Source organism: Moschus berezovskii, chromosome 13, assembly GCF_049115385.1.
Source record: "Moschus berezovskii isolate FMDL1 chromosome 13, NW_MosBer_1.0, whole genome shotgun sequence".
NCBI classification, from domain to species: domain Eukaryota; kingdom Metazoa; phylum Chordata; class Mammalia; order Artiodactyla; family Moschidae; genus Moschus; species Moschus berezovskii.
The window spans coordinates 39,290,926-39,317,801 of NC_142472.1; the positions used below are offsets into that span (position 1 = coordinate 39,290,926).

At 37.9% G+C, this 26,876-nt stretch overlaps 1 protein-coding gene across 4 annotated transcripts in view; it reads right to left on the minus strand.

The window, feature by feature from the left end:
* PIBF1 (progesterone immunomodulatory binding factor 1) overlaps positions 1 to 26,876 on the minus strand; it is a 243,657-nt gene that overhangs the window by 144,881 nt on the left and 71,900 nt on the right. For all 4 annotated transcript variants that reach the window (XR_008685998.2, XM_055426452.2, XM_055426450.2 and 1 more), the window contains exon 10: positions 15,373 to 15,471. Coding sequence is in view for 3 of the 4 variants with exons in the window: in XM_055426452.2 (XP_055282427.2) it covers positions 15,373 to 15,471 (99 nt within the window). In the remaining variant the exon portion in view is untranslated. The remainder of the gene's footprint in view (positions 1 to 15,372; positions 15,472 to 26,876) is intronic.

The window sequence follows — 26,876 nt, forward strand, 5'->3', positions numbered from 1 at the left end:
TACAGACACCTTGGTTTCAGACTTCTAGCCTCCAGACTGAGAGAATAAACTTCTGCTGTTTTAAGTCACAAAGTTTGGGGTAATTTATTATGGTCACCACAGGAAATTAATACAGTATCACTGTGAATTTTGTTACTGTTTTTAATATGCATACTGGAGAGCAAAAATGTACATATTGATGCTGTTTAACATCACACATGCTGTGCCTCATATTCTGCTTCCTGATGGAATGACACAATTCTGTGGCAGAATGAACACGGATATGGAGTCAGGAACAAAGAGAACACGTATCTACTTCAGATGATGTTCCTAGTAACAGTGTAACTCAGGACGAGTCATATAACCTACTCAGGATTCTTTCCTCATCTGCTAAACGAGTAGGATGTTTTCAATAACTAACTTTTCCCCAGCTCTAAACCTTAGGGAACCTTTAAAGTTCCCAAAAGGAATAAAAGCAGAGTGTAAACCTTTTTATGATAAAAATAAAGATATTAAAATTGTAACACTGGACAGTTTGGTCAACTGAAATCTGCCAGAAGACTGTAAGATTCACAGGATTGCACATATTTACAAACAGGAATTATTAAATACTCATCATATGTAAAATTCTCCATAAAATATTAACTTTTACAAACATTCATGTAACACTAGTTATATGTCCAGAAATGTGTCAGGCTCCATGTAATATAACAGAAAAAAAGTCTAAATGGTTTATAGAAACTGAACTACTACCTATTATATGGCCATTAAAAAGTTAATACACTTAAAACCCTTGAACAGTGCTAGGTATAGTAAGAGATCAATAAATATTAACTTTATTACCTAGAATAAACCTCATTTTTTCTTGAGTGCCTTCTAACAATAAGAAGAACCTTATAGTGCTTTAAGATAATATTAGGAGGGTTATGCAGTAAAAAAATTTTTAAAAGCTTAACTATCTGATTTTTTTCATGACAACCATTTTTTATTCCTTCAAAACATAACACTGCCAATCAATTCTGTTTCCTTTTTACTGAAAGAACTTTTCATAATGACTGCAGTACTGAAGTATAATTTAGAAGCAGTCTCTAAAACTGGAAGTAATGTTCATCTAAATATGCCTGCCAAGTTTAAAAATGTATTAGGAGTTAAATTGAAACATGTTGAAAATGACTCATTGTGGACCAGAATATACACTGTAGGAAATAAGAGCTCATTTACAAGTGGGAGAAATACACTCACACTTCATCTGTGGTAATTCTCTGGACTTTCCTTCCAGTAAACATCATATTTTAAAATAATCGTGGAAAATATCTTACTTTTAACTGAAGTTTTTATGAGTTGATTTAGTCAGCTGGCATTCCAACTTTTTACACATATCTTTTTTTGGATGTGGATATATTTACCAAATGTAAATCTATGAAAATTTCCCCCCAAGCAACAGAGCAGCAGCCTATAAAGAAAGCTATATAAACGCAAGCATGTGCGCACACACACACCCACCCACCCACACATATTCCTCTCTCTGATTCAATTCATATACATAATGACTGACCAACTACGACTCTGGATTTCTAAGAAAGCATCTTGAAAAATGTGCAGATATATGATGATGTGTTTTCTTTCATTTACAAACACACGTTATTGATAAGTCACCAGAAGAGCATGTGCTTGAGTTCTTTTTCTAGTAACACTTACATATTTGTACTGATTCTATCTACTCTCTCCACTTGGGACCAAAAATTACAATTTGTGAAGCAGCTGGTTAGATTTAGAAAAGATGATAGAACCCTCTCATCCTCCTCCACTCACTTCCACAAAAAAATAAAATAAAAGGTCTGCAAGATGAATGGACCTGAAACCTTGATCTTACTATCACCATATCCTCACTAAGCTAATTAATGAGCTACATACTGAACTGTATCTTTGATCATAACTTAATGTGGCCTTAAGCTAGATTCAGTGAAAAAGTACGCACTTTCTCTGTGGCAAACATGATGCCTAAATATTCTGGAGCATCTCTTCATTGTGTATATATTGTCATGACAGAGGGATTCTCAAGGCCCTGAATTATTATTTTAAAATAATTTAAATAAATGAATTATTCCAGAATAGTTTTAGATCCTGTGTTATTTTTCACTTAAAAAAAAAAATCTTTTGCATCTCTTTTGTTTTGGCTGTGCTGGATCCTCCTGACAGCACCAGGGCTTTCTTTAATTGCAGCGCATAGGCCTCTCCTGTTTCAGCACATAGGCTCTGTAGCCTGCAGACAGTAGCCAGGCACACAGGCTCTAGAGCACACAGGATTGGCTGCCCCACACCATATGGTATCTTCGTTTCCCCACCAGGGAACGAATCTGTGTCCCCTGCCTTGTAAGGTGGATTCTTAACCACTGGATCACAATCACAGTCCCTCTTTTTCCTCTTTAAATATCCGGAGTTACTTATTGTGAAAAGAATATAGTTTAATTTTTGACCCAAACTGTATTATCTTTCCTATATAATAGGGGGTCCATCACACTTAAAATTGCCAGAAAAGACACATTCAGTTGTCTGTCATCTTAAGAATTTATATTCTCCATTTTATGCTTCTTTGATGTATGCTTTGTTATCTATCTTTTGCTATAAAGTCTATGCTTTCTTTTTCTTTTCCCTCGTCCTCTGGCAATATGCAAGTATACTGTCTGTTTTCAGTTTAATTAATGTTTTCTTTCATAACTAATATGCTTAAATATATATTTGTTGATAAAGCTATTGATTCTTATGAAGTTTGAGGAAATTATAATTATACAATATTATATATATTATATACACACTATTTTCCTCTCACCATCAATTCTCTAATTTTAGTTGCAAGTCACTATTTTTGCCTTTACTTATGTTAAATTATTATTTTTATGCTGTAGTTTCCCCGTAACTATTATGATTACAATGTGTTTTGAAAACAGAATGACAACAGTTATTATGATTTAATTTTACATTAAGTGTTCACTGCCAGTTCATTTACACCTTAACAACTCAATTCATGTGTTCTTTGATTCTTTGGCTGTGGTGACATGCTTTTCAAGTGGCTTCAGTCATGTCCGACTTTTTTGTGACCCCATGGACTGTAGCCCACCAGGTTCCTCTGTCCATGGGATTTTCCGACAAGAATACTGGAGTGGGTTGCCATTTCCTTCTCCAGGGGATCTTCCTGACTCAGGGATCGAACCTGAGTCTCCCATGTTTCCTGCACTGCAGGCAGATCCTTTATGCTCTGAGCCATTGGGGAAGCGCAGGTTAAAATTTTAAGTAGGTTTTTTAAGACGGGCCACATGGGTAACAGGTTTCCAGAGTCCTCACAGGACTAGTGACTTTTCATCACTCAGGATGCAAAAATGTCACCCTTCACATAGTTTCACTTCCTTGAATCACACTCTCATTTTATCCCTCTCAAATGATTGCTACTTTCTAAAAATTACTTTCTTTATTGCTTATTTACATGCATTCTGATTTATACCACAAGAACGTAAATTCCACTGAGACAGAGACCTTTTGTTAAATCTCCAATTCCACTGTCAAGAAGTGCTTGCTTAAAACAGATGGTTAATAAATATTGTCAGGAACTTCCCTGGTGGTCCAGTAGCTAAGACTCCGACCTCCAATGAAGGGGACTGGGGTTTGACCCTTGGTAATGGAGCTGGATCCCACAATGCCACCACTAGGGCTCTGCATGCTGCAACTGAGGATCCCATATGCTGCAACTAAGACCTGGGGTTGCCAAAGCAATCAACTAATCAATCAATATATTTTTTAAAAAATAATACTGCTGTTAGTATAAAATTATAGAAAGAGAAAATTAAGCTCAACCAGTATTTTGTTCCTTAGCAAATGACTTACTTATCCAATCCAGATACTTCTAATAATGTTTCTTAAAGTTATATTTAACAACTTCACTTGGATTTACTGCACTGTTGTTCCTGTTCTCTCCACATCACCCAAAATGTGGTGAGTTCTGCTAAACTGCAGATCCTTATCTCAGAAAGAATTTTCTTCTACTATATCACTAAATATTTTTCCTCTTCCATTTTCTTTTATCCTGACACACTAAATTTCTCCTTTATTTTTAAATTCTTCTTGATACACTAATTCTCTGAACGTGGATATATTTTGTCTGTTCTCTATGTCTAATATCATTTCACTAAATGTTTGCATGACATCTTTCTCTTTCTGTTTTGGTCTGTTTCTGCTTTAGAAACCTTCCTTTTCAAATAATCAATTCAATGTTCTGGATCACCCTCCCTCCTTTTCCTATCCTTTTTCCTTTAATTTCTTTTTAAGTTTTGCGCATCTTCAGTTCAGTAGAGATCAGTCGTTCAGTTGTGTCCAACTCTTTGTGACCCCACGAACTGCAGCACACCAGGCTACCCTGTCAATTACGAACTCCCAGAGCTTACTCAAACTCATGTCCATCGAGTTGGTGATGCCATCCAACCATCTCATTCTCTGTTATCCCCTTCTCCTCTTGCCTTCAATCTTTCCCAGCACCAGGGTCTTTTCAAAAGTCAGTTCTTCGCATCAGGTGGCCAAAGTATTGGAGTTTCAGCTTCAACATCAGTCCTTTCAATGAATATTCACAACTGATTTCCTTTAGGATGGACAGGTTGGATATTCTTACAGTCCAAGGAACTCTCAAGAATCTTCTCCAGCACCAGAGTTCAAAAGCATCAATTCTTTAGTGCTCAGTTTTCTTTACAGTCCAACTCTCACATCGATACACGACTATTGGAAAAACCATAGGCTTGACTAGACGGATCATTGTTGGCAAAGTAATGTCTCTGCTTTTTAATATGCTGTCTAATCTGGTCATAACTTTCCTTCCAAGGAGCAAAGGACTTTTAATCTCATGGTTGCAGGCACCATCTGCAGTGATTTTGGAGGCCCCCAAAATAAAGTTTCTCACTGTTTTCATTGTTTCCCCATCTATTTGCCATGAAGTGATGGGACCGGATGACATGATCTTTGTTTTCTGAATGCTGAGTTTTAAGCCAACTTTTGCACTCTCCTCTTTCACTTTCATCAAGAGGCTCTTTAGTTCTTCTTCACTTTCTGCCATAAGGGTGGTGTTATCTGCATATCTGAGGTTATTGGTATTTCTCCTGGTAATCTTGATTCCAGTTTGCGCTTCATCCACCCAAGCATTTCTCATGATGCACTCTGCATATAAGTTAAATAAGCAGGGTGACAATATACAGCCTTGACATACTCCTTTTCTGATTTGGAACCAGTCTGTTGTTCCATGTCCAGTTCTAACTGTTGCTTCCTGACTTGCAAACAGATTTCTCAGGAGGTAGGAAAGGTGGTCTGGTAATCCCATCTCTTTAAGAATCTTCCAGTTTATTGTGATCCACACAGTCAAAGGCTTTAGCATAGTCAATAAAGCAGAAATAGATGTTTTTTCTGGAACTCTCTTGCTTTCTTGATGATCCAATGGATGTCGGCAATTTGATCTCTGGTTCCTCTGCCTTTTCTACAACCAGCTTGAACATCTGGAAGTTCACAGTTCACGTAGTCTTGAAGCCTGGCTTGGAGAATTTTGATCATTACTTTGCTAGTGTGTGAGATGAGTGCAATTGTGCAGTAGTTTGAACATTCTTTAGCATTGCCTTTCTTTGGGATTGGAATGAAAACTGACCTTTTCCAGTCCTGTGGCCACTGCTGAGTCTTCCAAATTTGCTGGCATATTGAGTGCAGCACTTTAGCAGCAGCATCTTTTAGGATTTGAAATAGCTCAACTCGAATTCCACTGCCTTCACTAGCTTTGTTTGTAGTGATACTTCCTAAGGCCCACTTGACTTCACATTCCAGGATGTCTGGCTCTAGGTGAGTGATCATACCATCGTGGTTATCTGGGTCATGAACATCTTTTTAGTATAGTTCTGATGTACTCTTACCACCTCAATATTTTTTGCTTTTGTCAGGTCCATACGATTTCTGTCCTTTATTGAGCCCATCTTTGCATGAAATGTTCCCTTGGTATCTCTAATTTTCTTGAAGAGATCTCTATTCTTTCCCATTCTATTGTCTTCCTCTATTTCTGTTCATTGATCACTGAGGAAGGCTTTCTTATCTCTCCTTGCTATTCTTTGGAATTCTGCATTCAAATGGGTTTATCTTTCCTTTTCTCCTTTGCTTTTCACGTCTTTTCTTTTCTCAGCTATTTGTAAGGCCTCCTTGGGCAACCATTTGCATTTTTGCATTTCCTTTTCTTGGGCATAGTCTTGATCACTGCCTCCTGTACAATGGCATGAACCTCTGTTAGTAGTTCTTCAGGCACTCTATCAGTCCTGTTTTTGCTGACTGTATAGAGCTTCTCCATCTCTGGCTGAAAAGAATATAATCAGTCTGATTTTGGTATCGACCATCTAGTTATGTCCATGTGTAGAGTCTTCTCTTGTGTTGTTGGAAGAGGGTTTTGCTATGCCCAGGGCATTCTCTTGGCAAAACTCGGTTAGCCTTTGACCTGCTTCATTTTGTACTCCAAGGCCAAATTTGCTTGTTATTTCAGGTATCTCTTGACTTCCTACTTTTGCATTCCAGTCACCTATAATGAAAAGGACATCTTTTTTGTGTGTCAGTTCTAGAAGGTCTTGTAGGTCTTCATAGAACCATTCAACTTCAGCTTCTTCAGTATTACTGTTCAGGGTACAGACTTGGATTACTATGATATTGAATGGTTTGCCTTGGAAACAATCAGAGATCATTCTGTCATTTTTGAGATTGCATCCAAGTTAAAAAAAAAAAAAAAGCTTATATTTTCTTTGAGATTACTGGTTATTAAGGCACCAAGAAGGACACAGTGATAGATACTGTTGTAGTGTTTCCCAAACACGTATCTGAGGAATGAATAGCTCAGGATTATTTGGGGAGCTGTGTAGGAAGTCCAAATTCCTGGGGACCCTCTACCAAGCAGAGGGAGGCAAAAAAAAAGTCTTCCAAAAAAAAAAAAAACAACAAAAAAAAATCTCTCCAGGTAACTGAAATTCATCTAGATTTGGGAACCACTGATACAGTAAAATCAAATCTGGGGCACTCTTTTCAGCATTCAAACTGCCTTCATGATGGAAAGAGTCAAAATGAACATGGTAAGCTCTGATCAATTGAAATTGATAAATATTTGTTGAGAATTACTTATATCAAAGACACTGAATAGAGGCTGTATCTTACTAGAGAGGCAAAGATATGGATGAGAAAAATCTCTGACCTAAAAAAAAAAAACCCAACACTTCAGAGGGAAAGATTTGCAAATTAAACACAAAATTATAATGCTAGGAAATAGAGAGAAGAGATGTCAATATTTCTGACAGACACTTAAGGCATGCACGGAAGACAAGATCAGTGGCTTCAGTCTCACCTCATGAATGTGCACCTACCTGACAGGTGAAAGGTAAGATACATGAGAAAGGGGAAAGAAAAGGTCATTCTTAGCAAAGAATACATATAAAAGGGTGAGCGAGGAAGCACCACACTCTCGCAGAACTTGAAAAGATTAACTAGTCCTGAGTATAAGGGGAGAAACAGAAGAAAGATCTGCAACTGGGAAGACAGGCAGGAAGTCTGTGAATGACTTTAAATGCTAAGTTGTGTGCAGTCTGGATGCCATTCTTCCGAATGACATGATTAGAGCTCTCAGTTTTAGAACATTATCCTCGAAGAATAAGTGATGAAAATAGGACTAAACTGAAAGCAGCAAGATGGTTCAGAGGCTATTATAAACAGTTTGGGCAAGAGAAAAGAAAGATTTGACTAAAGCAGCGGCACCTGGGTTTAAGAGGAGGGACATGATTAGATATATTTAGAAATTAGAAAGAACATGACATTTGTTTGGTTTACGTGTTCAGAGAGGCCCTTCTGGACTATCCTATCATGATATACCCTGCCTGAGCCATTATTCCTCCTCCCATCTAGTTCAGAGCGATCATCAAAACACATAAGTATAATAATTATGAATCTGTTTGATTATTTTCCGTCTCCCTCAATTGACTCTCAGTAGGGGCATTCTCCCTTTACTGATTTATTTATGTACATCAACATCTAGCACAGCAAATGGCACATGGTAGCTGTCAATAAACACTTCTTGGTTGACTAAAGGGAAGAGGAGTGAGGGAAAAAAAAGTAGATGTAAACCACCAGCTCTCTTGTTCAAGTGCCTGGGCAAATAATGACATTAGTCAGAATGCAGAACTACGGGAGGAGAAACAGGTCTGGGCAAGAGGACTGACTGAGGGGGAAAGGTGGAGCAATCAATTAAGAGGCTACTGTACACAATTACAACATAACACCAGTCAAGAACAACTAGAAGCTGACCCAGGACGATGGCAGCAGGAATGCAGAGGATTTTTCAGATATGACAGGGGTTAGAAGCTATGAAATTTAGCAAGATTACACAGAGGAACAAGGGGAAAGGATTATTATTCTGGAAGGTCAAACAGAAATAAATGACTTAAGAATGGTGGTATAGTTTATTGACGTGAGGTCAGCTAAAGCCACTTTTTGTTTTGGGAAGGGTGAATGTGGGCGGAAGCTGAGTTTGTTTCAGAAATACCGAGTTTAAAGTCCCAGAAAAACATCGAGGTAAAAATGTCAATCAAGTAGCTGGAAATACAGTTTACAAAATGTAAGAAACGATACGGTTTCAGTTTAAACACGCTTTTGGTCATTCCCCAAAGTGACAGCTAAAAGCTGAGCAAAAGAGATTCCAGAAAGAAGGGACATATATATTGTATATGATCCAACATATCAATAAAAATAATCAAAAGTTATGAAAACAAAATAGAAAAGGAAAAAAATGAACTGTTTCAGATTAAAGGAGACTGAAGAGGCATGCTAACTAAAAGTAGAGCATAATTTTGGATAGGATCTTGGGCCAAAAGAAAAACTGTTATAAAAGGCCATTATTGGGACAATGACAAAAATGGATAAAAGTGTTATTATCAATGTTATCCTGAATTTGACAAGTGTCCTGTGGTTGTATAAGAGAATATTCTTATTCCTAGAAAATAAACTAAGAAGATGTAAAAGTACATGATGCATTAAACTATGCAGAAAAAAAAATGTGTGGGGGAAGATGGGAGAGAAAGAGGAGAGAGAGAAAGAGAGAATAAGAATAATAGAACAAATGTAGGTAAATGCTAGAAAGGGGCGGATCTAGATAAAAGACCTAAAGGAGTTCTTTGCATCATTCCTGTAGCATGTGTGCACAAATGAAATTTGAAATAATCAGTTAAAAAAGAATAAGGACTAAGATAGAATGTTAAAGCCCAGTTTTGATTTGATAACATCAACAGTGAATTGATCCTCTGAGAGTGATATCCATTGAAAGTTATTCTGGCTTGAGGAGAGAAGAGGTTTATGTTGCCAGGAATGGAAACTGTTTTCTCTATATCAATTGTTCCATTTACACAACAAGATATGCTGATAACTCTAGTCTATTACTGTATAAAGATGTTCTGTCCCACGGACTAACAATACTGGCATCCATCATTAATTTTCCTGATGCAGTTTTTTTTGCTTTTTGGCTACAGAAGCCACCCAGTACTTCTTTGAGAAAAAACAGCCTGACAGAAAACAATATCTAATTGTTTTGTGCATGTGTGTGTTTTGACTCGCTGCACGAAAATACTCAAGATGTATTCTTTTGAGGAGGAGAACAGGTATATCACTGTAGTACCTGTAGTACCCTTTAAGCCCAATTATAAGCAACAAACTATCCATGAGTGCCTACAGGACACCCTGGGCCATTGTTTCTGGTGGGACAAGGAATTTCAGATCAGATCAATACCTTATAAAGAAAAAGAAAGATAGATGAGAGGTGGATAAAACAAAATCCATACAGTGTGATCCAAATATGGGTGTTTCTTATCAGTTCTTTTCAAAGCCTTGTGTCTAGACCAAGAAGGAAGAAATAATTTTCATCTCAGCAATAAATTTCTTAATGCTTTCATGTACATGATATTATATACTACTAATTCCAAAGCCTTTACTAGGAAAGAAACAGAGTCACTTGTGGTAACTTAGGATGTAATGAAACCAGTCTAGAATATCCTATACAAGTGGCCAAATATATGTCAGATGGAACAGCAGCTTAAAAACCGAAAGAAAATTTGAGAACATGGAGCCTGACTGTTTCAATATAAATGAAACAAACCAATGAACAAACAGAACATTTTAAAAAATAAGAGAAATCAAGTAACAAAACATAATTTTATAAACTCTGAAAAATCATCAGAGTAGCTTACAATTAAAGAGAGCACTTTGCAAATTTTCAAAGAAAAAATAAAATACTAAAAATTATTTAAGAAGCATGAATTTATTGTATATTCTTCCTTTCATAGAGAAGTATGTCAAAAGAGTAACTTAATATGGGATTGAGAATCAAGAAATTCTGCATTCAAATAACAACAATGATGTGAATTACATTATGTAACCATGAAAACTAAGGATAATATGAATAAAATTACCACAAAATTTATTAAATAAATAAAGTTTAAACACAGTATAAATAATTTTTATTTCAACATCCTTTATCCCATCTCAAACGACACAAACACTTATGCACCTACAGAAGGAGCAAGGCAAGATTAAAAAACAAATAAACAAAGATAAAACAATACAAGAATATGACAAAAGGTAGAATAAAGGCATGTCAAAACTGTTCTACTCTTGGGAATAAAGCATTGAATGGAAATTCAGGACTGCTGGCTGCTAATATCAAGCTTTAAATTAGCCCAATATAACACATGACTCTCTTAATCTACTCACTAGATCTCCGATTCCCTCTTATCTTCTGTCTTCTATAAGTAAAAAATAAGGACAAAATTCTACTATCACCAGAGAAGTTGTAGGGATTGAAATCATAATGTCAAGTAATATTCATTTAACTACAAACTGAAAAAAAAAATCCAAATACATCAAACCATAGCTAAAAGAAAATTAAAATAACTAAAACTGAAAGACTATTAAAATTAACTCTGGAGAAGGTAATGGTAACCCACTCTGACACGACTGAGCGACTTCACTTTCACTTTTCACTTTCATGCATTGGAGAAGGAAATGGCAACCCACTCCAGTGTTCTTGCCTGGAGAATCCCAGGGACGGGGGAGCCTGGTGGGCTGCCGTCTATGGGGTCACACAGAGTCGGACACAACCGAAGTGACTTGGTGGCAGCAGCTGGATCATAAACTTAAGCTAAGATTCAAACACAGGCCTCTCCTGTAGGATCCCACAGATTTAACAGTGTATTTAAATTTATTCTGTTCACACTGATTGAGTTTAAAAATTTCCCCTTGGGGCAGAAAGAGTCCTCAGAGTGCTTATAGAGATTCAAAGCAACAGAAGGAGAGGTAATAACTATTCCTGCTCATGAAAGCTGGGCATTTGTTACTTACTATTAAATAAATAATTGAATTGGGACATATACAGGTCTTTTCTATGCCTGAGAAAAGTCCGATTTGTTTTTGTAGAAAATTAAACTCTTGAGCAAAAAGCCTTTTTCATTCATGTTTGAAAGTGGCATACCACTTCCTTACATTTCTCAGGTTGTTTAATCATTAAATGAAGCATTTGATAAAACTTTCAACAAAATGAAGAAGTTGCGATTAGTTATACTTGACTAGAAAATTGTGTATAGACATGTCTCAGGCTTTACTTAAGCACGATTCAGGGAAATCACAGTGCATGTTAAGAATGAAACACATTTGTTTACTCTGATTTTGACACAAAGGAAGCCAGAGTAAAAACTCAACCTCTGAAAAATAAAACAAATATTTTCACTGGGGTTTCAATATATATAAAACATATACATGATATTCCCAAAATATTTCTAGGCCAACTATACTCAAAAGAATTTCAGTGGATATTTAAATATACATAGAGAGAGTATATTTTTTAAATATTATGTTAAACACTACGTTTTTATTTAAAAAAAAACAGGAGAAGTGAACTACAGAGATTTTAAGATACAAAAATATCTTGAGTTCACCATTCCTCTTACATGGTAACTTAATCAGTGTATTAACTCTTTTGAACTGTTGTTACAGATAATTTCAGGATTAAAACGGACTTCAGGGGCTTTCCTGGTGGTCCAGTGTTTAAGAATCCGCCCTGCAATGCAGGGGACATGGGTTTGATCCCTGGTCGATAAACTAAGATCCCACATGTTTCTAAACAACTAAGCCTGCATGCTGCAACTAAGAGTCCATGTGCCTCAGTGAAAAATCCTGCTTGTGCCAAAACCAAGACCTGATTCAGCCAAATAAATAAATACTTTAAAAAGGAGAGATAGACAGACTTTAAACTCATCAAGCTACCCACTTGATACTTCAATCCTTATAAACACAATCTGACCGAATGCTTAGCCAGCTGATGCCTGTACATTTCTGCTGATGGAGAACACACTCGATGCCAAGGCATTTTGAAAAGCCCTATCAGAAACCTTGGGCTTCCCTGGTAGCTCAGTTGGTAAAGAATCCGCCTGCAATGCAGGAGACCCCGGTTCGATTCCAGGGTCAGGAAAATTCGCTCGAGAAGGGATAGGCTGCCCATTCCAGTATTCCTGGGCTTCTGTGGTGGGTCAGCTGGTAAAGAATCCACCTGCATTGCGGGAGACCTGGGTTCGATCCCTGGGTTGGGACGGTCCCCCGGAGAAGGGAAAGGTTACCCAGTCCGGTATTCTGGCCTGGAGAATTCCAGGACTGTATAGTCTATGGGGTCACAAAGAGTCGGACATGACTGAGAGACTTTCATCAGAAAGCTTATCTTTACTCTTTTTTGTAATGTCTACTCAGTTGTTCCATTTCTACTACTTTACCAAGTGAGAAAAGTAGCCTTCAACTATTTGCAGCCAGTTATAATCTAGAAACTAATAGGATGCTTTCTAATCTTTTGAGTAGGTTTGGTCAATTTCCTCTTAAGACCTTTGGTTTAGAGCTTGGGTGCCCAGACCCAGTATGATTCTATAAACAAGATAATTCCTGATCACATTCTAGATATAACTTCTATTACCATAAAACAGTATCTCCATATGAAAATCTTCTAAGTTGTCTTTGTATTTTAATTCTAAGCTGATACAGAAATATTAATATCTCCTTTTTTTTATTTTTTAAATTATGAAAGTATAATAACACATTCACAGGAGACCTGGAAAATTATGAACAAGGTTCATACAGTTCATACAGAAGGAGGTTACATACAGTCCCACTATTTAATATCTCCTTTTAATGCACTTGCATTTTATTCAGCTTTGCACATGCTGAAATTTTTTTTTTCCTCTTACAAACTGAAGGTTTGTGGCACCAACCAAGTTCACCAGTGCCATTTTTCCAGTATCTGCTCACTTTCATATTTGTGTCACATTTTGGAAATTTCTCATAATATTTTAAACTTATTATATTTATTATAGTGATCTGGGATCAGTGATTTTTGATGTTACTACTGTAATTGTTTGGGAGCTCCAGATATCTTGCCTATATAAGCTAACAAACTATTTATAATATTCTCTGAACTATCTTCCTGTTATTAGCTTAGTACTACTTTCATCACTCATTCTTCCAGGGTAATTATTGTAGAACTGGGAACTCTGATCATGTTATTCAACAGAACGGCATACAGACTGCACAGTTTAGTACTTAAAGTCATTCACAGACTCTCTATCTTCTCAGGCTCTCTCCCTCTCCTTGGGCCACCCTATTCCCTGAGACACAATGATACTGAAATTACCCCTACAATGGCCTCCAAAGTGTTCGAGTGAAAGGAAGAGGCACACATTTCTCATTTTAAATCAAAAGCTAGAAATGATTAAACTTAGAGGCACACTGAAAGTTGATATAGGCTGAAAGTTAGGCCTCTGGTGCTGAAGAATTAGCCAAGTTGTGGATGTAAAGGAAAAGTTCTTAGAAGGAAATTAAAAGTGTCTCCAGTGAACATAAAAATTATAAGAAAGCTAAACAACATTACTGCTGATATGAAACAAGGTTTAGTAATCCAGACAGATGATCAAACCAGCCACCATGTTCCCTTAAGCCAAAGCCTAATACAGAGCAAGGCCTTAAGTCTCTTCGATTTTTGGAAAGCTAAGAGAGGTAAGGAAGCTGCAGAAGAAAAGTCTGAAGCTTGAAGAGGGTGGTTCATGGGATCATGAAATTTAAGGAAAGAAATCATCTCCATAACATAAAAGTGTAAGGCAAACCAGCAAGTGATGATGTAAAAGCTGTAGCAAGTTATCCAGATGATCTATCTAAGATAATGAAAGTGGCTACACTAAACACAGATTATCAATGTAGATGGAATAACTTTCTATTGGAAGAAGATGCCACCTATGACTTTCATAGATAGAGAGGAGAAGTCAATGCTTAGTTTCAAAGTTTCAAAGAACAATCTGACTCTCTTGTTAGGGGCTAATGAAGCTGGCGACTTTAAGGTGATGCCAATGCTCATTTACTGTTCTGAAAATCTGAAGTGGCCTAAGAATTGTGCTAAATCTAGTCTACTTGTGCTCTATAAGTGAAACAGCAGAGTCTGGATGACCCTGATCTGTTTAACATGGCTCACTGAATATTTTAAGCCCACTGCTGAGACTGCTCAAAAAAAAAAAAAAACCCTTTCAAAATATTACTACTCAATGACAACGTATTTAGTTAACCAACAGTTCTAAGGATGGATGAACAATGACATGAATGCTGTTTTCATGTCTGCTAACACATAACATAACTGATTCCATAGTCCATGAGTCAAGGAGTTATTTCAACTTCCAAGTCATTCATGGCAAAAATAATCATCTACTGATGATTAGCAATTTCACTCTTAGGTATTTATATGAGACAAACAGAAACATATACCCACAAAAAGACTTGCATACAAACATTCATAGCAGCTTTATTCATAGTAGCACCAAACTGGGAAAATAAACAAACGTCCACTGAGAGGTGAATGAATAAACAAACTGTGTATATTCATGCCCAGGAATTTAAGAAATGAATTACTGGTATAACATAAAATGGATAAAAACATACAATGTTGAGTGAATGAACTTAGACACAAAAGGGTACACACTGCACAATTCCATTTCTTTTTAATCCATGAAGAACAAAACTAAACTATGGTGAAAGAAATCACAAAGTGTTCGCCTCTTGATAGGTGGTGGCTGAGACTGACCAAAGGGACATAAAGAAACTCCTTAGGGTGACTACACTGTTCTCTATCTTGTTTCAATATCTACAATTATCACATATGTAAATTATTACATGTACATAATACTTAAATGAAAATTAAACTTCTATTAAAAAGATATATTCTAAAAGAAAGAGTAAAGGGAACAAAAATCAAAGTTTCAACGTCTCTGTTTTCAGGATGCTTACCTGTCTAAGAGCTGATCATGTTTTTCTAGAGCATTCTTTTCAGCCATCATTGCTCGGTCCTTTTCAGCCACAGCATTGTCCCTTGCTTCTCGAAGGTTTCTAAAATTTAAATATATATTTCAGTTATTCCAAACACACAGTATCCAACTTTTAAAGACTCATAAATGAGTTTGCTTGGAGTCGGACTAACTGATAATCTTAGGGATGCCCTAGGGGTTGGATGATCCACAGTGCATATAATATGAATACGCCTGCCTTGGTGACTTTCTCCAGCAGCACACAGCGGCATAGGTACAAACATGCTCTAATCTTTAAGTGTCATGCTACCTTTCGCCACAATTTTTCTCAACATGGTTGAAGGCAGGCTGGCTGGTTTGTATATATAGCAATTCATTTAACCCTGCCACAATGTAATGAGGTCGGTATAACTACCAAGATATTATCCACAAGAAAGCTGAGGTTTTGAGAAGTTAATAAATATAAAATACAATTTCATAGTGAGAGATATATAGAAATATGATATAGAGATAAAAAAAATCTGAATGGAAATGAAGTTTGGGATATGAGCAAGAGAACTGATGAACTGATGGATCCTGGGTCTCACTTGGAGAGGAAAGGAAGAGAACACAGAAGGACTGAGATTAGAAGGCAAGGGACAAAGGACTTGAAGTCCTGATAAGATAACCCACATTTTACCTGGAAGTGGTTGTGCAGGCAGGATGGAAGACCAGAGACTGCTGTCAAAGAATGGTGATTCAGAGGTAGAGTAGTGCCTTCAGCCTTGGAATTTTAGTTCATAAAATGGAGGGTGTGACATGAGAATAGCTAAATGAAGCAGAGCTGAGATGAAGGTCAATGCTCATGCAGGGCTCAAGGAAGTATGAGGCCACAGTATTAGTCATTCACTTACAGTGCTGACGACAGCAGGAAGTGAAATTGACAGAAAGATACACTGAGTGGCAGTTAAGGGGAATGTCCAAAAGGTGGAAGATAACAACAGTGAGAAATTCGGAGTGATACAGTCAGATCAGTTCAGTCACTGCAGCTGCTCAGTCGTGTCTGCCTCTGTGACCCCATCGACTGCAGCACGCCAGGCTTCCCTGTCTATCACCAACTACTGGCGCCTACTCACACTCAAGTCCATCGAGTCGGTGATGCCATCCAACCATCTCATCCTCTGTCGTCCCCTTCTCCTCCCACCTTCAATTTTTCCCAGCTTCAGGGTCTTTTCAAATGAGTCACTTCTTCGCATCAGGTAGCCAAAGTATGGGAGTTTCAGCTTCAACATAAGTCCTTCCAATGAGTAGTCAGGACTGATTTCCTTCAGGATGGACTGGTTGGATCTCCTTGCAGTCCATAGGACTCTCAAGAGTCTTCTCCAACACCACAGTTCAAGAGCATCAATTCTTCGGCGCTCAGTTTTCTTTATAGTCCAACTCTCACATCTATACAAGATTACTGGAAAAACCATAGCCTTCACTAGATGGACCTTTGCTGACAAAGTAATGTCTCTGCTTTTTAATATGCTGTCTAGGTTGGTCTTAACTGTTCTTCCAAGGAGTAAGCGTCTTTTAATTTCATGGGTGCAGTCACCATCTGCAGTGGTTTTGGAGCTCAAAAAAATAAAGTCAGCTACTGTTTCCACTGTTTCCCCATCTATTTGCCATGAAGTGATGGGACCGGATGGCATGATTTTTGTTTTCTGAATTCTGAGCTTCAAGCCAACTTTTTCACTCTCCTCTTTCACTTTCATCAAGAGGCTCTTTAGTTCTTCTTCACTTACTGCCATAAGGGTGGTGTCATCTGCATATCTGAGGTCATTGATATTTCTCCCTGCAAACTTGATTCCAGCTTGTGCTTCATCCAGCCCAGTGTTTCTCATGATGTACTCTGCATATAAGTTAAATAAGCAGGGTGACAATATACAGCCTTGATGTACTCCTTTTCCGACTTGGAACCAGTCTGTTGTTCCATGTCCAGTTCTAACTGTTGCTTCCTGACCTGCATATAGATTTCTCTGGAGGCAGGTCAGGTGGTCTGGTATTCCCATCTCTTGAAGAATGTTCCACAGTTTGTTGTGATCCACACAGTCAAAGGTTTTGGCATAGTCACTGAAGCAGAAAGAGATGTTTTTCTGGAACTCTCTTGCTTTTTTGATGATCAAGCGGATGTTGGCAATTTGATCTCTGGTTCCTCTGCCTTTTCTAAAACCAGCTTGAACATCTAGAAGTTCACGTACATGTATTGCTGAAGCCTGGCTTGGAGAATTTTGAGCATTACTTTCCTTGTGGGTGAGATGAATGCAATTGTGCGGTAGTCTGAGCATTCTTTGGCATTCCCTTTCTTTGGGATTGGAATGAAAACTGACCTTTTCCAGTCCTGTGGCCACTGCTGAGGTTTCCAAATTTGTTGTTCCAAATTGAGTGCAACACTTTCACAGCATTATATTTTAGGATCTGAAATAGTTCAATTGGAATTTCATCACCTCCACTAGCTTTGTTCTTAGTGATGCTTCCTAAGGCTCACTTGACTTTGTATTCCAGGATGTCTGGCTCTAGTTGAGTGATCATACCATCGTGATTATCTGGGACATAAAGATCTTTTTTGTAGAGTTCTTCTGTGTATTCTTGCCACATCTTCTGTTTCTGTTAGGTCCATAGCATTTCTGTCCTTTATTGAGCCCATCTTTGTATGAAATGTTCCCTTAGCATATCTAATTTTCTTGAAGAGACCTCTAGTCTTTCCCATTCTATTGTTTTCCTCTATTTCTTTGCACTGATCACTGAGGAAAGCTTTCTTATCTCTCCTTGCTATTTTTGGAACTCTGCATTCAAATGGGTATATCTTTCCTTTTCTCCTTTGCATTTCACTTCCCTTCTTTTCACAGCTATTTGTAAGGCCTCCTCAGACAGCCATTTTGCTTTTTTGCATTTCTTTTTCATGGGGATGGTCTTGAGTCCTATCTCCTGTTCAATGTCCTGAACCTCCATCTATAGTTCAACAGACACTCTATCAGATATAGTCCCTTAAATCTATTTCTCACTTCTTCCACTGTATAATCGTTACAGATTTGATTTAGGTCATACCTGAATGGTCTGGTCGTTTTGCCTACTATCTTCAATTTAAATCTGAATTTGGCAATAAGGAGTGCATGATCCGAGCCACAATCAGCTCCCGGTCTTTTTTTTGCTGACTGTATAGAGCTTCTCCATCTTTGGCTGCAAAGAATATAATCAGTCTGATTTCAGTGTTGACTATCTGGTGATTCCATGTGTAGAGTCTTCTCTTGTGTTGTTAGAAGAGGGTGTTTGCTATGACTAATGCGTTCTCTTGGCAAAACTCTATCAGCCTTTGCCCTGCTTCATTCTGTACTCCAAGGCCAAATTTGCCTGTTATTCCAGGTGTTTCCTGACTTCCTACTTTTGCATTCCAGTTCTCTATAATGAAAAGGACATCTTTTTTGGGTGTTAGGTCTTGTAGGTCTTCATAGAACCATTCAACTTCAGCTTCTTCAGCCTTACTGTTTGGGGCATAGACTTGGATTACCGTGATACTGAATGGTTTGTCTTGGAAACGAACAGAGATCATTCTGTTGTTTTCGATACTGCATCCATATACTGCATTTTGGACTCTCTTGTTGACTATGATGGCTACTCCATTTCTTCTAAGGGATTCTTGCCCACAGTAGTAGATATAATAATCATCTGAGTCAAATTCACCCATTCCAGTCCATTTTAGTTCGCTGATTCCTAAAATGTCCACGTTCACTCTTGTCATCTCCTGTTTGACCACTTCCAATTTGCTTTGATTCATGAACCTAACATTGCAGGTTCCTATGCAATATTGCTCTTTACAGCATCGGATCTTGCTTCCATCACCAGTCACATCTACAACTGGGTGTTGTTTTTGCTTTGGCTCTGTCTCTTCATTCTTTCTGGAGTTCTTTCTCCACTGATCTCCAGTAGCATATTGGGCACCTACTGACATGGGGAGTTCATCTTTCAGATGAAAAAAAAGATAGGAATCTTTTTGCCTTTTCATACTGTTCATGAGCAATGTGAACAGTATACAGCCAGACAGGGGCCTTCAAAAATCAAATCCTATTTGGTTTTTTATCACAGCAGAAGTTTGGATCCAGAAAAATACCAACAGTAAGTTTGTTTCAGTGTCATTGAATGTTTTTTTTTAAATCCTCTTCTCTAACAGAGCTATAACATTAATAAATTTGGAGTATAATGTAAATGATTGTGTTCACTTAATCCCTACAAATCCTTGATGCTATATTTTCTAATCTACTTTACGGCTGAGTAAATTGTTTAGAGGGCTGAAATCCCTGGGTCCAAGTAACGGAGTTTTAGTGTTAAAACCACAATTTGAGCTCAGCTGTGATTTACTCCAAAGTGAGTATTTTTTACATTATATCAACCTATCTCCCATAAAGAACAGGACTGGATATTAGAATTTGGTTTTTATTACTGATGGACAGTGTCAGTAGGGAGCCATGAAAACCCACACAATTTGAATAAATCTAATAACTTAGACAGAAATGTTTAGCGGTCATACTTGGCGTGCCTGTGGCTTGATGTCATCTTTTGCACAGTGATGCTAACAAGAAATTCAAAATTTCAAAAGTGTCAACCAATAGAGATTCATCAGTAAAATAGCTTATGAGCCAGAAATAAAATAATTAAAAAAAAACCCTGGAGTACAGACAACTCTTACTAAACAGAAAATAACTTCTGCATACAGTTATCTAAGTGGAGGTACCTTTTAAAATATACATCACAAAATGGCATGTCATTATTTTCTGGTATCATCCTGATTGCAAAGACCTTCAAAAACATTCTATTATTATCAAATTAACGGAGATATGAAATTTTTAATTTTATAGATAGAATGATATCCTCAGAATATATTAAACACATATTTTTCATCACTAAATCATCTACATATTTTAGTTATTCTGTCATTATGAGATTTATCTTATATGATTATCTCAATGCAAATAGATGTTAAATCAAAAACAACTGGTATTGTGTGAATTTTGAGGCACTTTCGACATGTTGGAGGAGTGATGTGGACTTTTTTGAGTTTTACACATTCATAAGTGAATGGTCTGTGTCTCGTGCCTTTGTTGGTTTTCTGTGAGCTGTAGTTTCTGGGAAGTGAGCAGCTCTCATTCCTGTAACTCTTATAACCCCGTCATTCGTGTGCCTCCTTTATGAGGATTCAGTGCGGCTGTGGTGCTATTATCCCTCTGATAGGAACTCTAACTCAGTGTAAAGCCCCAAAGATCTGTTACTTATTTTTATTTTATATTGTGCTATGTTTTATTTATGGTGTTGTGTTTGTTTCGGGTGTGTAGCAGGGTGATACAGTCATATATATATATGTATATATATATATATATATATGAATTAACAAGGGCAGTTCCTGTCTTTTGATGGGGAGTTCGTGGTTTGTGATATAAATGGCATTATTTTGAGAGAGGGATGACTTAGGTAGGGCACTGGGTTTTTTTTTTCTTTTTGCAGCTTGAGGCAGTTGTAAAATAACTTAATGTAGCTTTTTGCAACTGTGTATTATAGTATTTTTTTCATTTGGTGATATTTTAACTGTTGATGTTTATGGCATTGTGCTTTGTACCATTTATTAAATTTTATAAATAAAAAACAAAAACAATTCTTAGAAAAGTTGTAAATATATTAAATACTTGTTTTTATGACCCACGTTCTTTCAAACTCCAGCTGGTCTGACAAAACACCAGAAGGATTGATCCCTGCTACCATAATCCAAAACTGGTTGCAATTTTCATTTCTCAAATACTACATAGTTTTTTTTACCCTAGAAGTTATTTCAGTTGCAAAATTCCAAGTAGGTACATTTACAGTACTAATTAATCATAAAAGCTTAGTTGGTAGGTGGAAAAGCTCCAGTCTCTATTAGAAATAAAAGCAAATATAACAGTTAGATTTACCATAGTGATCACTTGAAATATATAGAAATATGGAATCACTATGGGCTTCCCTGGTGGCTTAGACCATAAAGAATTCACCTGCAATGCAGGAGACTGAGGGTCGATCTCTGGGTCAGGAAGATCTCCTGGAGAAAGGAATGGCAATCCCACTCCAGTATTCTTGTCTGGAGAATCCCATGGATAGAGGAGCCTGGCAAGCTACAGTACACAGGGTGGCAAAGAGTTGGATACAACTGAGCAACTAGGCACGCAAGCATGCAGGGAATCCCTATGCTGTGTAACAGGAACTAACATAGTATTGTAGGTCATTATACCGCAGAAACAAACAAGCAAACGAACTTATAGGAAAAAAAGATCAGGCTACATGAATTGGGGCAGGGAGAGTGGTAGGAGGAGGGGGAATTGGATGAAAGTGGCCAAAAGGTACAAATTTCCAGTTATAAGGTAAATAAGTACTAGTAATGGACTGTGAAGAAAGCTGATTGCTGAAGAATTGATGCTTTTGAACTGTGGTGTTGGAGAAGACTCTTGAGAGTCCCTTGGACTGCAAGGAGATCCAACCAGTCCATTCTAAGGGAGATCAGTCCTGGGTGTTCATTGGGAGGAGTGGTGCTAAAGCTGAAACTCCAATACTTTGGCCACCTCATGCGAAGAGTTGACTCACTGGAAAAGACTCTGATGCTGGGAGGGATTGGGGGCGGGAGGAGAAGGGGATGACAGAGGATGAGATGGCTGGATGGCATCACCGACTCGATGCAGGTGAGTTTGAGTGAACTCTGGGAGTTGGTGATGGACAGGGAGGCGTGGCGTGCTGTGATTCATGGGGTCGCAAAGAGTCGGACACGACTGAGCGACTGAACTGAACTGAATGTGCCTGCATGCTAAGTTGCTTCAGTCATGTCTGACTCTTTGAGATCCCATGGACTATAATCTGCCAGGCTCCTCTGTCCATGGGATTCTCCAGGCAAGAACACTGGAGTGGCCATGCCCTTCTCTAGGGGATCTTCTCAACCCAGGGATCAACCTTGCGTCTCTGTAATGTACAACATGATAAATATAATTAGCACTGTTGTACGTTATATATGAAAGTTAAGAGAATAAATCCTAAGAGTTCTCGTTAGTTCAGTTCAGTTCAGTTGTTCAGTTGTGTCTGACTCTTTGCGACCCCATGGACTGCAGTACATCAGGATTTCCTGTCCATCACCAACTCCTGGAGCTTACTCAAACTCATGTGTCCGTGACGCCATTTCTTTAATTTTGTATCTATGTGAAATGATGGGTGTTCACTTAACTTCATGTGGTCATCTCTTCATGATATATAAAAGTCAAATCATTATGCTGTATACCTTAACCTTATGCAGTGCTGTGTCGATTATATCTCAATAAAACTGGAAGAGAAAGAAAGAGAGAAAGGAGGGAGGGAGAGGAGGGAGGAAGAAAGAGAAAGAAGTAAAACCGAAAATAAACTAACATTAGGGCTTATGAGAGTAAGTGTGATTAGAAGGTACCAGTGCATTCACTATGCCACAGTCTGTATCATCCAGCTAACCATCATTAAAGTGAAGTGAAGTGAAAGTCGCTCAGTTGTGGACGACTCTTTGTGACCCCATAGACTATGCGGTCCATGGAATTCTCCAGGCCAGAATACTGGAGTGGGTAGCTGTTCCCTTCTCCAGGGGATCTTCCCAACCTGGGGATTAAACCCAGCTTTCTCTCATTGCAAGAGGATTCTTTACCAGCTGAGCCACCAGGGAAACTAACTAGATTAGTGCTATATTAATGCATAAACAAGTTCTATGGCCACAAAGAAGAGGAGTTGTTTATTTTTAACCAGAGGAACAGATGAGTGAAGGAAAGACACGTAAGTTGGCCCTTGATAAATAAAGTTAACTCAAGAAAAGAAAAATGAAACGAATGGGAGACAGTGCTGGAAACTCAAGTTTCTACCAACAAGTCTTCCCACAGGTGTCTGCTGGTAAGACTTCTGTGTAAACCGGTCTTATCAGGTACCACGCCTTCCATATCCTGCCACAACCTGTATGCTTCAGTAAAAAATAGCACAATTCCTTTTAACATAAAGATTAGAGATACTTCCTTTAATATTATGAATTGACATTTAATGTTTCAGTCTGAGAGAGAAACTGTGCAATTCTTCCACTGACAATAACAGTAACATTAAACAGGGAGTGCTCATGCTGTGCTAGAAACTTTGTCAGGCACTGTACATATACTAATAATAACTTATCTAACCTTCAAAAAAACCCCACAAAGTATAGGTTTTATCATTATCTCCATAATACAAAAGACAAGCCTGAAACACAGAGAAGTTACGTATTTGCCTACAGCAGTCACACGGTAAATAAATAAACTCTGGAGCCCAAAGTCGAACCTAAACCATATGGTGCTTGGGTCCACGCTCTTCATCACATGAGGCCGCCTCTCTGAAGAGTACCCTTGTCTCACAGAGATCTTCTCTTTAGGAAATTTTGTCATTGTGTGATTTATATGATTATCTCCCAATGCAAATAGATGTTTTGTTGTTTTTTTTTTATTAATTTATTTTATTGGAGGCAAATTACCTTACATTAATATATTGGTTGGTTTTGCCATACATTGACATGAATCCGCCCCGGGTGTACATGTGCTCTCCCTCCCAAACCCCCCTCCCACCTCCCTCCTCCCCATATCCTCCCTCCATGTCATTCCCGTGCACCAGCCCCAGGCATCCTGCATCATGCATCGAACCTGGACTGGTCACATATGATAATATACATGCTACAATGCCATTCTCCCCAATCATCCCACCTTCACCCTCTCCCACAGAGTCCCAAAGACTGTTCTATATGTCTATGTCTCTTTTGCAGTCTCGTACACAGGTTTCAGGTTTCCATCTTTCTAAATTCCATATATATGCGTCAGTATACTGTATTGATGTTTTTCTTTCTGGCTTACTTCACTCTGTATAATTGGCTCCAATTTCATCCACCTCGTTAGAACTGATTCAAATGCATTCTTCTTGATGGCTGAAAAATACTCCATTGTGTATATGTACCAAAGCTTTCTTATCCATTCATCTGCAGATGGACATCTAGGTTGCTTCCATGTCCTGGCTATTATAAACAGTGCTGCAATGAACATTGGCGTACATGTGTTGTCTCTTTCAATTCTGGTTTCCTCGGTGTGTATGCCCAGGAGTGCAATTGCTGGATCATATGGCAGTTCTATTTCCAGTTTTTTGAGGAATCTCCACACTGTTCTCCAAAGTGGCTGTACTAGTTTGCATTCCCACCAACAGTGTAAGAGGGTTCCTTTCTCTCCACACCCTCTCCAGCATTTATTGCATGTAGACTTTTGGATAGCAGCCATTCTGACTGGTGTGAAATGGTATCTCATTGTGGTTTTGATTTGCATTTCTCTGATTATGAGGGATGTTGAGCATTTTTTCATGTGTTTGTTAGCCATCTTTATGTCTTCTTTGGAGAAATGTCTGTTTAGTTCTTTGGCCCATTTTTTGATGCAAATAGATGTTAAGTCAAAAATGATTCTTAGAAGAATTGTGACTACATTATACATTTGTGTTTATGGTCCACGTTCTTGCAAACTCAAGCTGGTCTGATAAAACACCAGATGGATTGATTCCTGTCACAGCTAAGACCGTAACTACCATGCAACTAATAAACTATCCACTTGAAAATGTTAAATGTATTAGAAAATGTAAAAGAAATATAATTACAGAACAAATAGCAGGAACTCAAATGTTCTTCAAAAGACAAACTTGAAAAATTAAGAGCACGAACAAGCTAATGGAGTTAAAATTTTCAAAGTTCAAACTGAGTATATATAATCAAATATAATAACAGAGAAAGATGTTGGAAGGTGGCCAACATTATAGCAAGTGTTTTAAATTATACAAATTCAAATATTTCCTCCTTAGAAATGCTTTTTAGAAAGCTAGCATTTGATTCCTAAACTGTTTTTCATAATTCTTTCATGTTGCTTCCTACTAACTCCATCTTCCATACACATATGCTTATCTCTTCCCATCATTCTATATTTGCATGTGGGAGGTCGATTAAGAGCAAAGGTAGTAGAAAAGGGAAAAGAAATCTTACCAATTCCATGTAAAATGCAAAAAAAAGTGAGCATCCTAGTATTATCATTAGTGTCCAAATAATATATATTTCAACTTAGGTGCTTTTTGAGTGAAAGAGGGTGCTGTTAATAATTATGCCAGGGACTTCCCTGATGGTCCAGTGGTTCGGAATCTGCCTGCCAATGCACGGGATGTGGGTTCGAGTCCTGGCTAAGGAACTAAGATCCCATATGCTACGGAGCAACTACATCTGTGTGCCACAACAACTGTCTGCATGCTCTGGAGTCTGAGCGCTGCAACAAGAGAAGCCTGGGCACCACAGCAAAGACCCAGCATAGCCAAAAAATATATATATACACACATATATGATTATGCCAGAGAAATAGGCATAAACCAGGACTTCTATGGGAAAACAACTGGAAGATATCACTTAAATTATAACATTCAAACAATAAACTTGAAGAGTTAAGTTCTTAACTATTTCTCCAACAAAAGAATCTGTTACAACAAAACAGACATATTTCATATGCAACCTAGTGTATTTGTGCAGAGATGACTTCAAATATATAAGTTCATCCAAAAGTATGGGCTTTTGTGGCTTCTATGGTTCAGTGGTAAAGAGCCGTCCTGCCAGTGCAAGAGACATGGGTTTGATCGCTGGTCTGGGAAGATTTCCTGGAGAAGGAAATGGCAACCTGCTTCAGGGTTCTTTTTTTAAAATTATTATTTTTAATTGGAAGATAATTGCCTTACAATACTGTGTTGGCTTCTGCCACACATCAACATGAATCAGCCATAGGCATACATATGTCCCCTCCCTCTTGAATCTCTCTCCCACTCCCAACCCCATCCTACCCTTCACTTGGGGAGCATTCCAGCAGTCGTGCTGGGAAAACCCAGCAGTCTTGCTGGGAAATCCCATGGACAAAGGAGCCTGGCAGGCTACAGACCATGAGGTTGGAAAAGAGTTGGAGATGACTTAATGACTGAACAACAGTAATAATCTCACAACTGAAACCTGCAAACCTCAGTACAAAACATACAATAATACTAGAGTTCTGTACAGGAAGGAATATATTGTCTTACTTTTCTCAGCAGCAAGATACATTTGATACAACTGCATGGTATCAATAGGCCAAACTGAAATACATACTAGGAAAGTAGTAAGAAGAATGTGACAGGAAACAGAAAAACTTTAGGAACTTTAAAAATTCTAATAGGAAAAACTTAGAATTTGACAATGCCAAGAACATGCGTTAGTCTGAATAAACATCGCAAATGCCTCAGAACTTGAAACTGACCAAGGATACATAGTAAAAGAAACATGGTCATCAGAAGAGTTCAGCAAGCACGACTAAGCAACCCATTCTCCTCCTTCTGTCTCCATATAAAAATATTTTTGTTTAATAAAAATGAACATATTTTTTCTAGTTG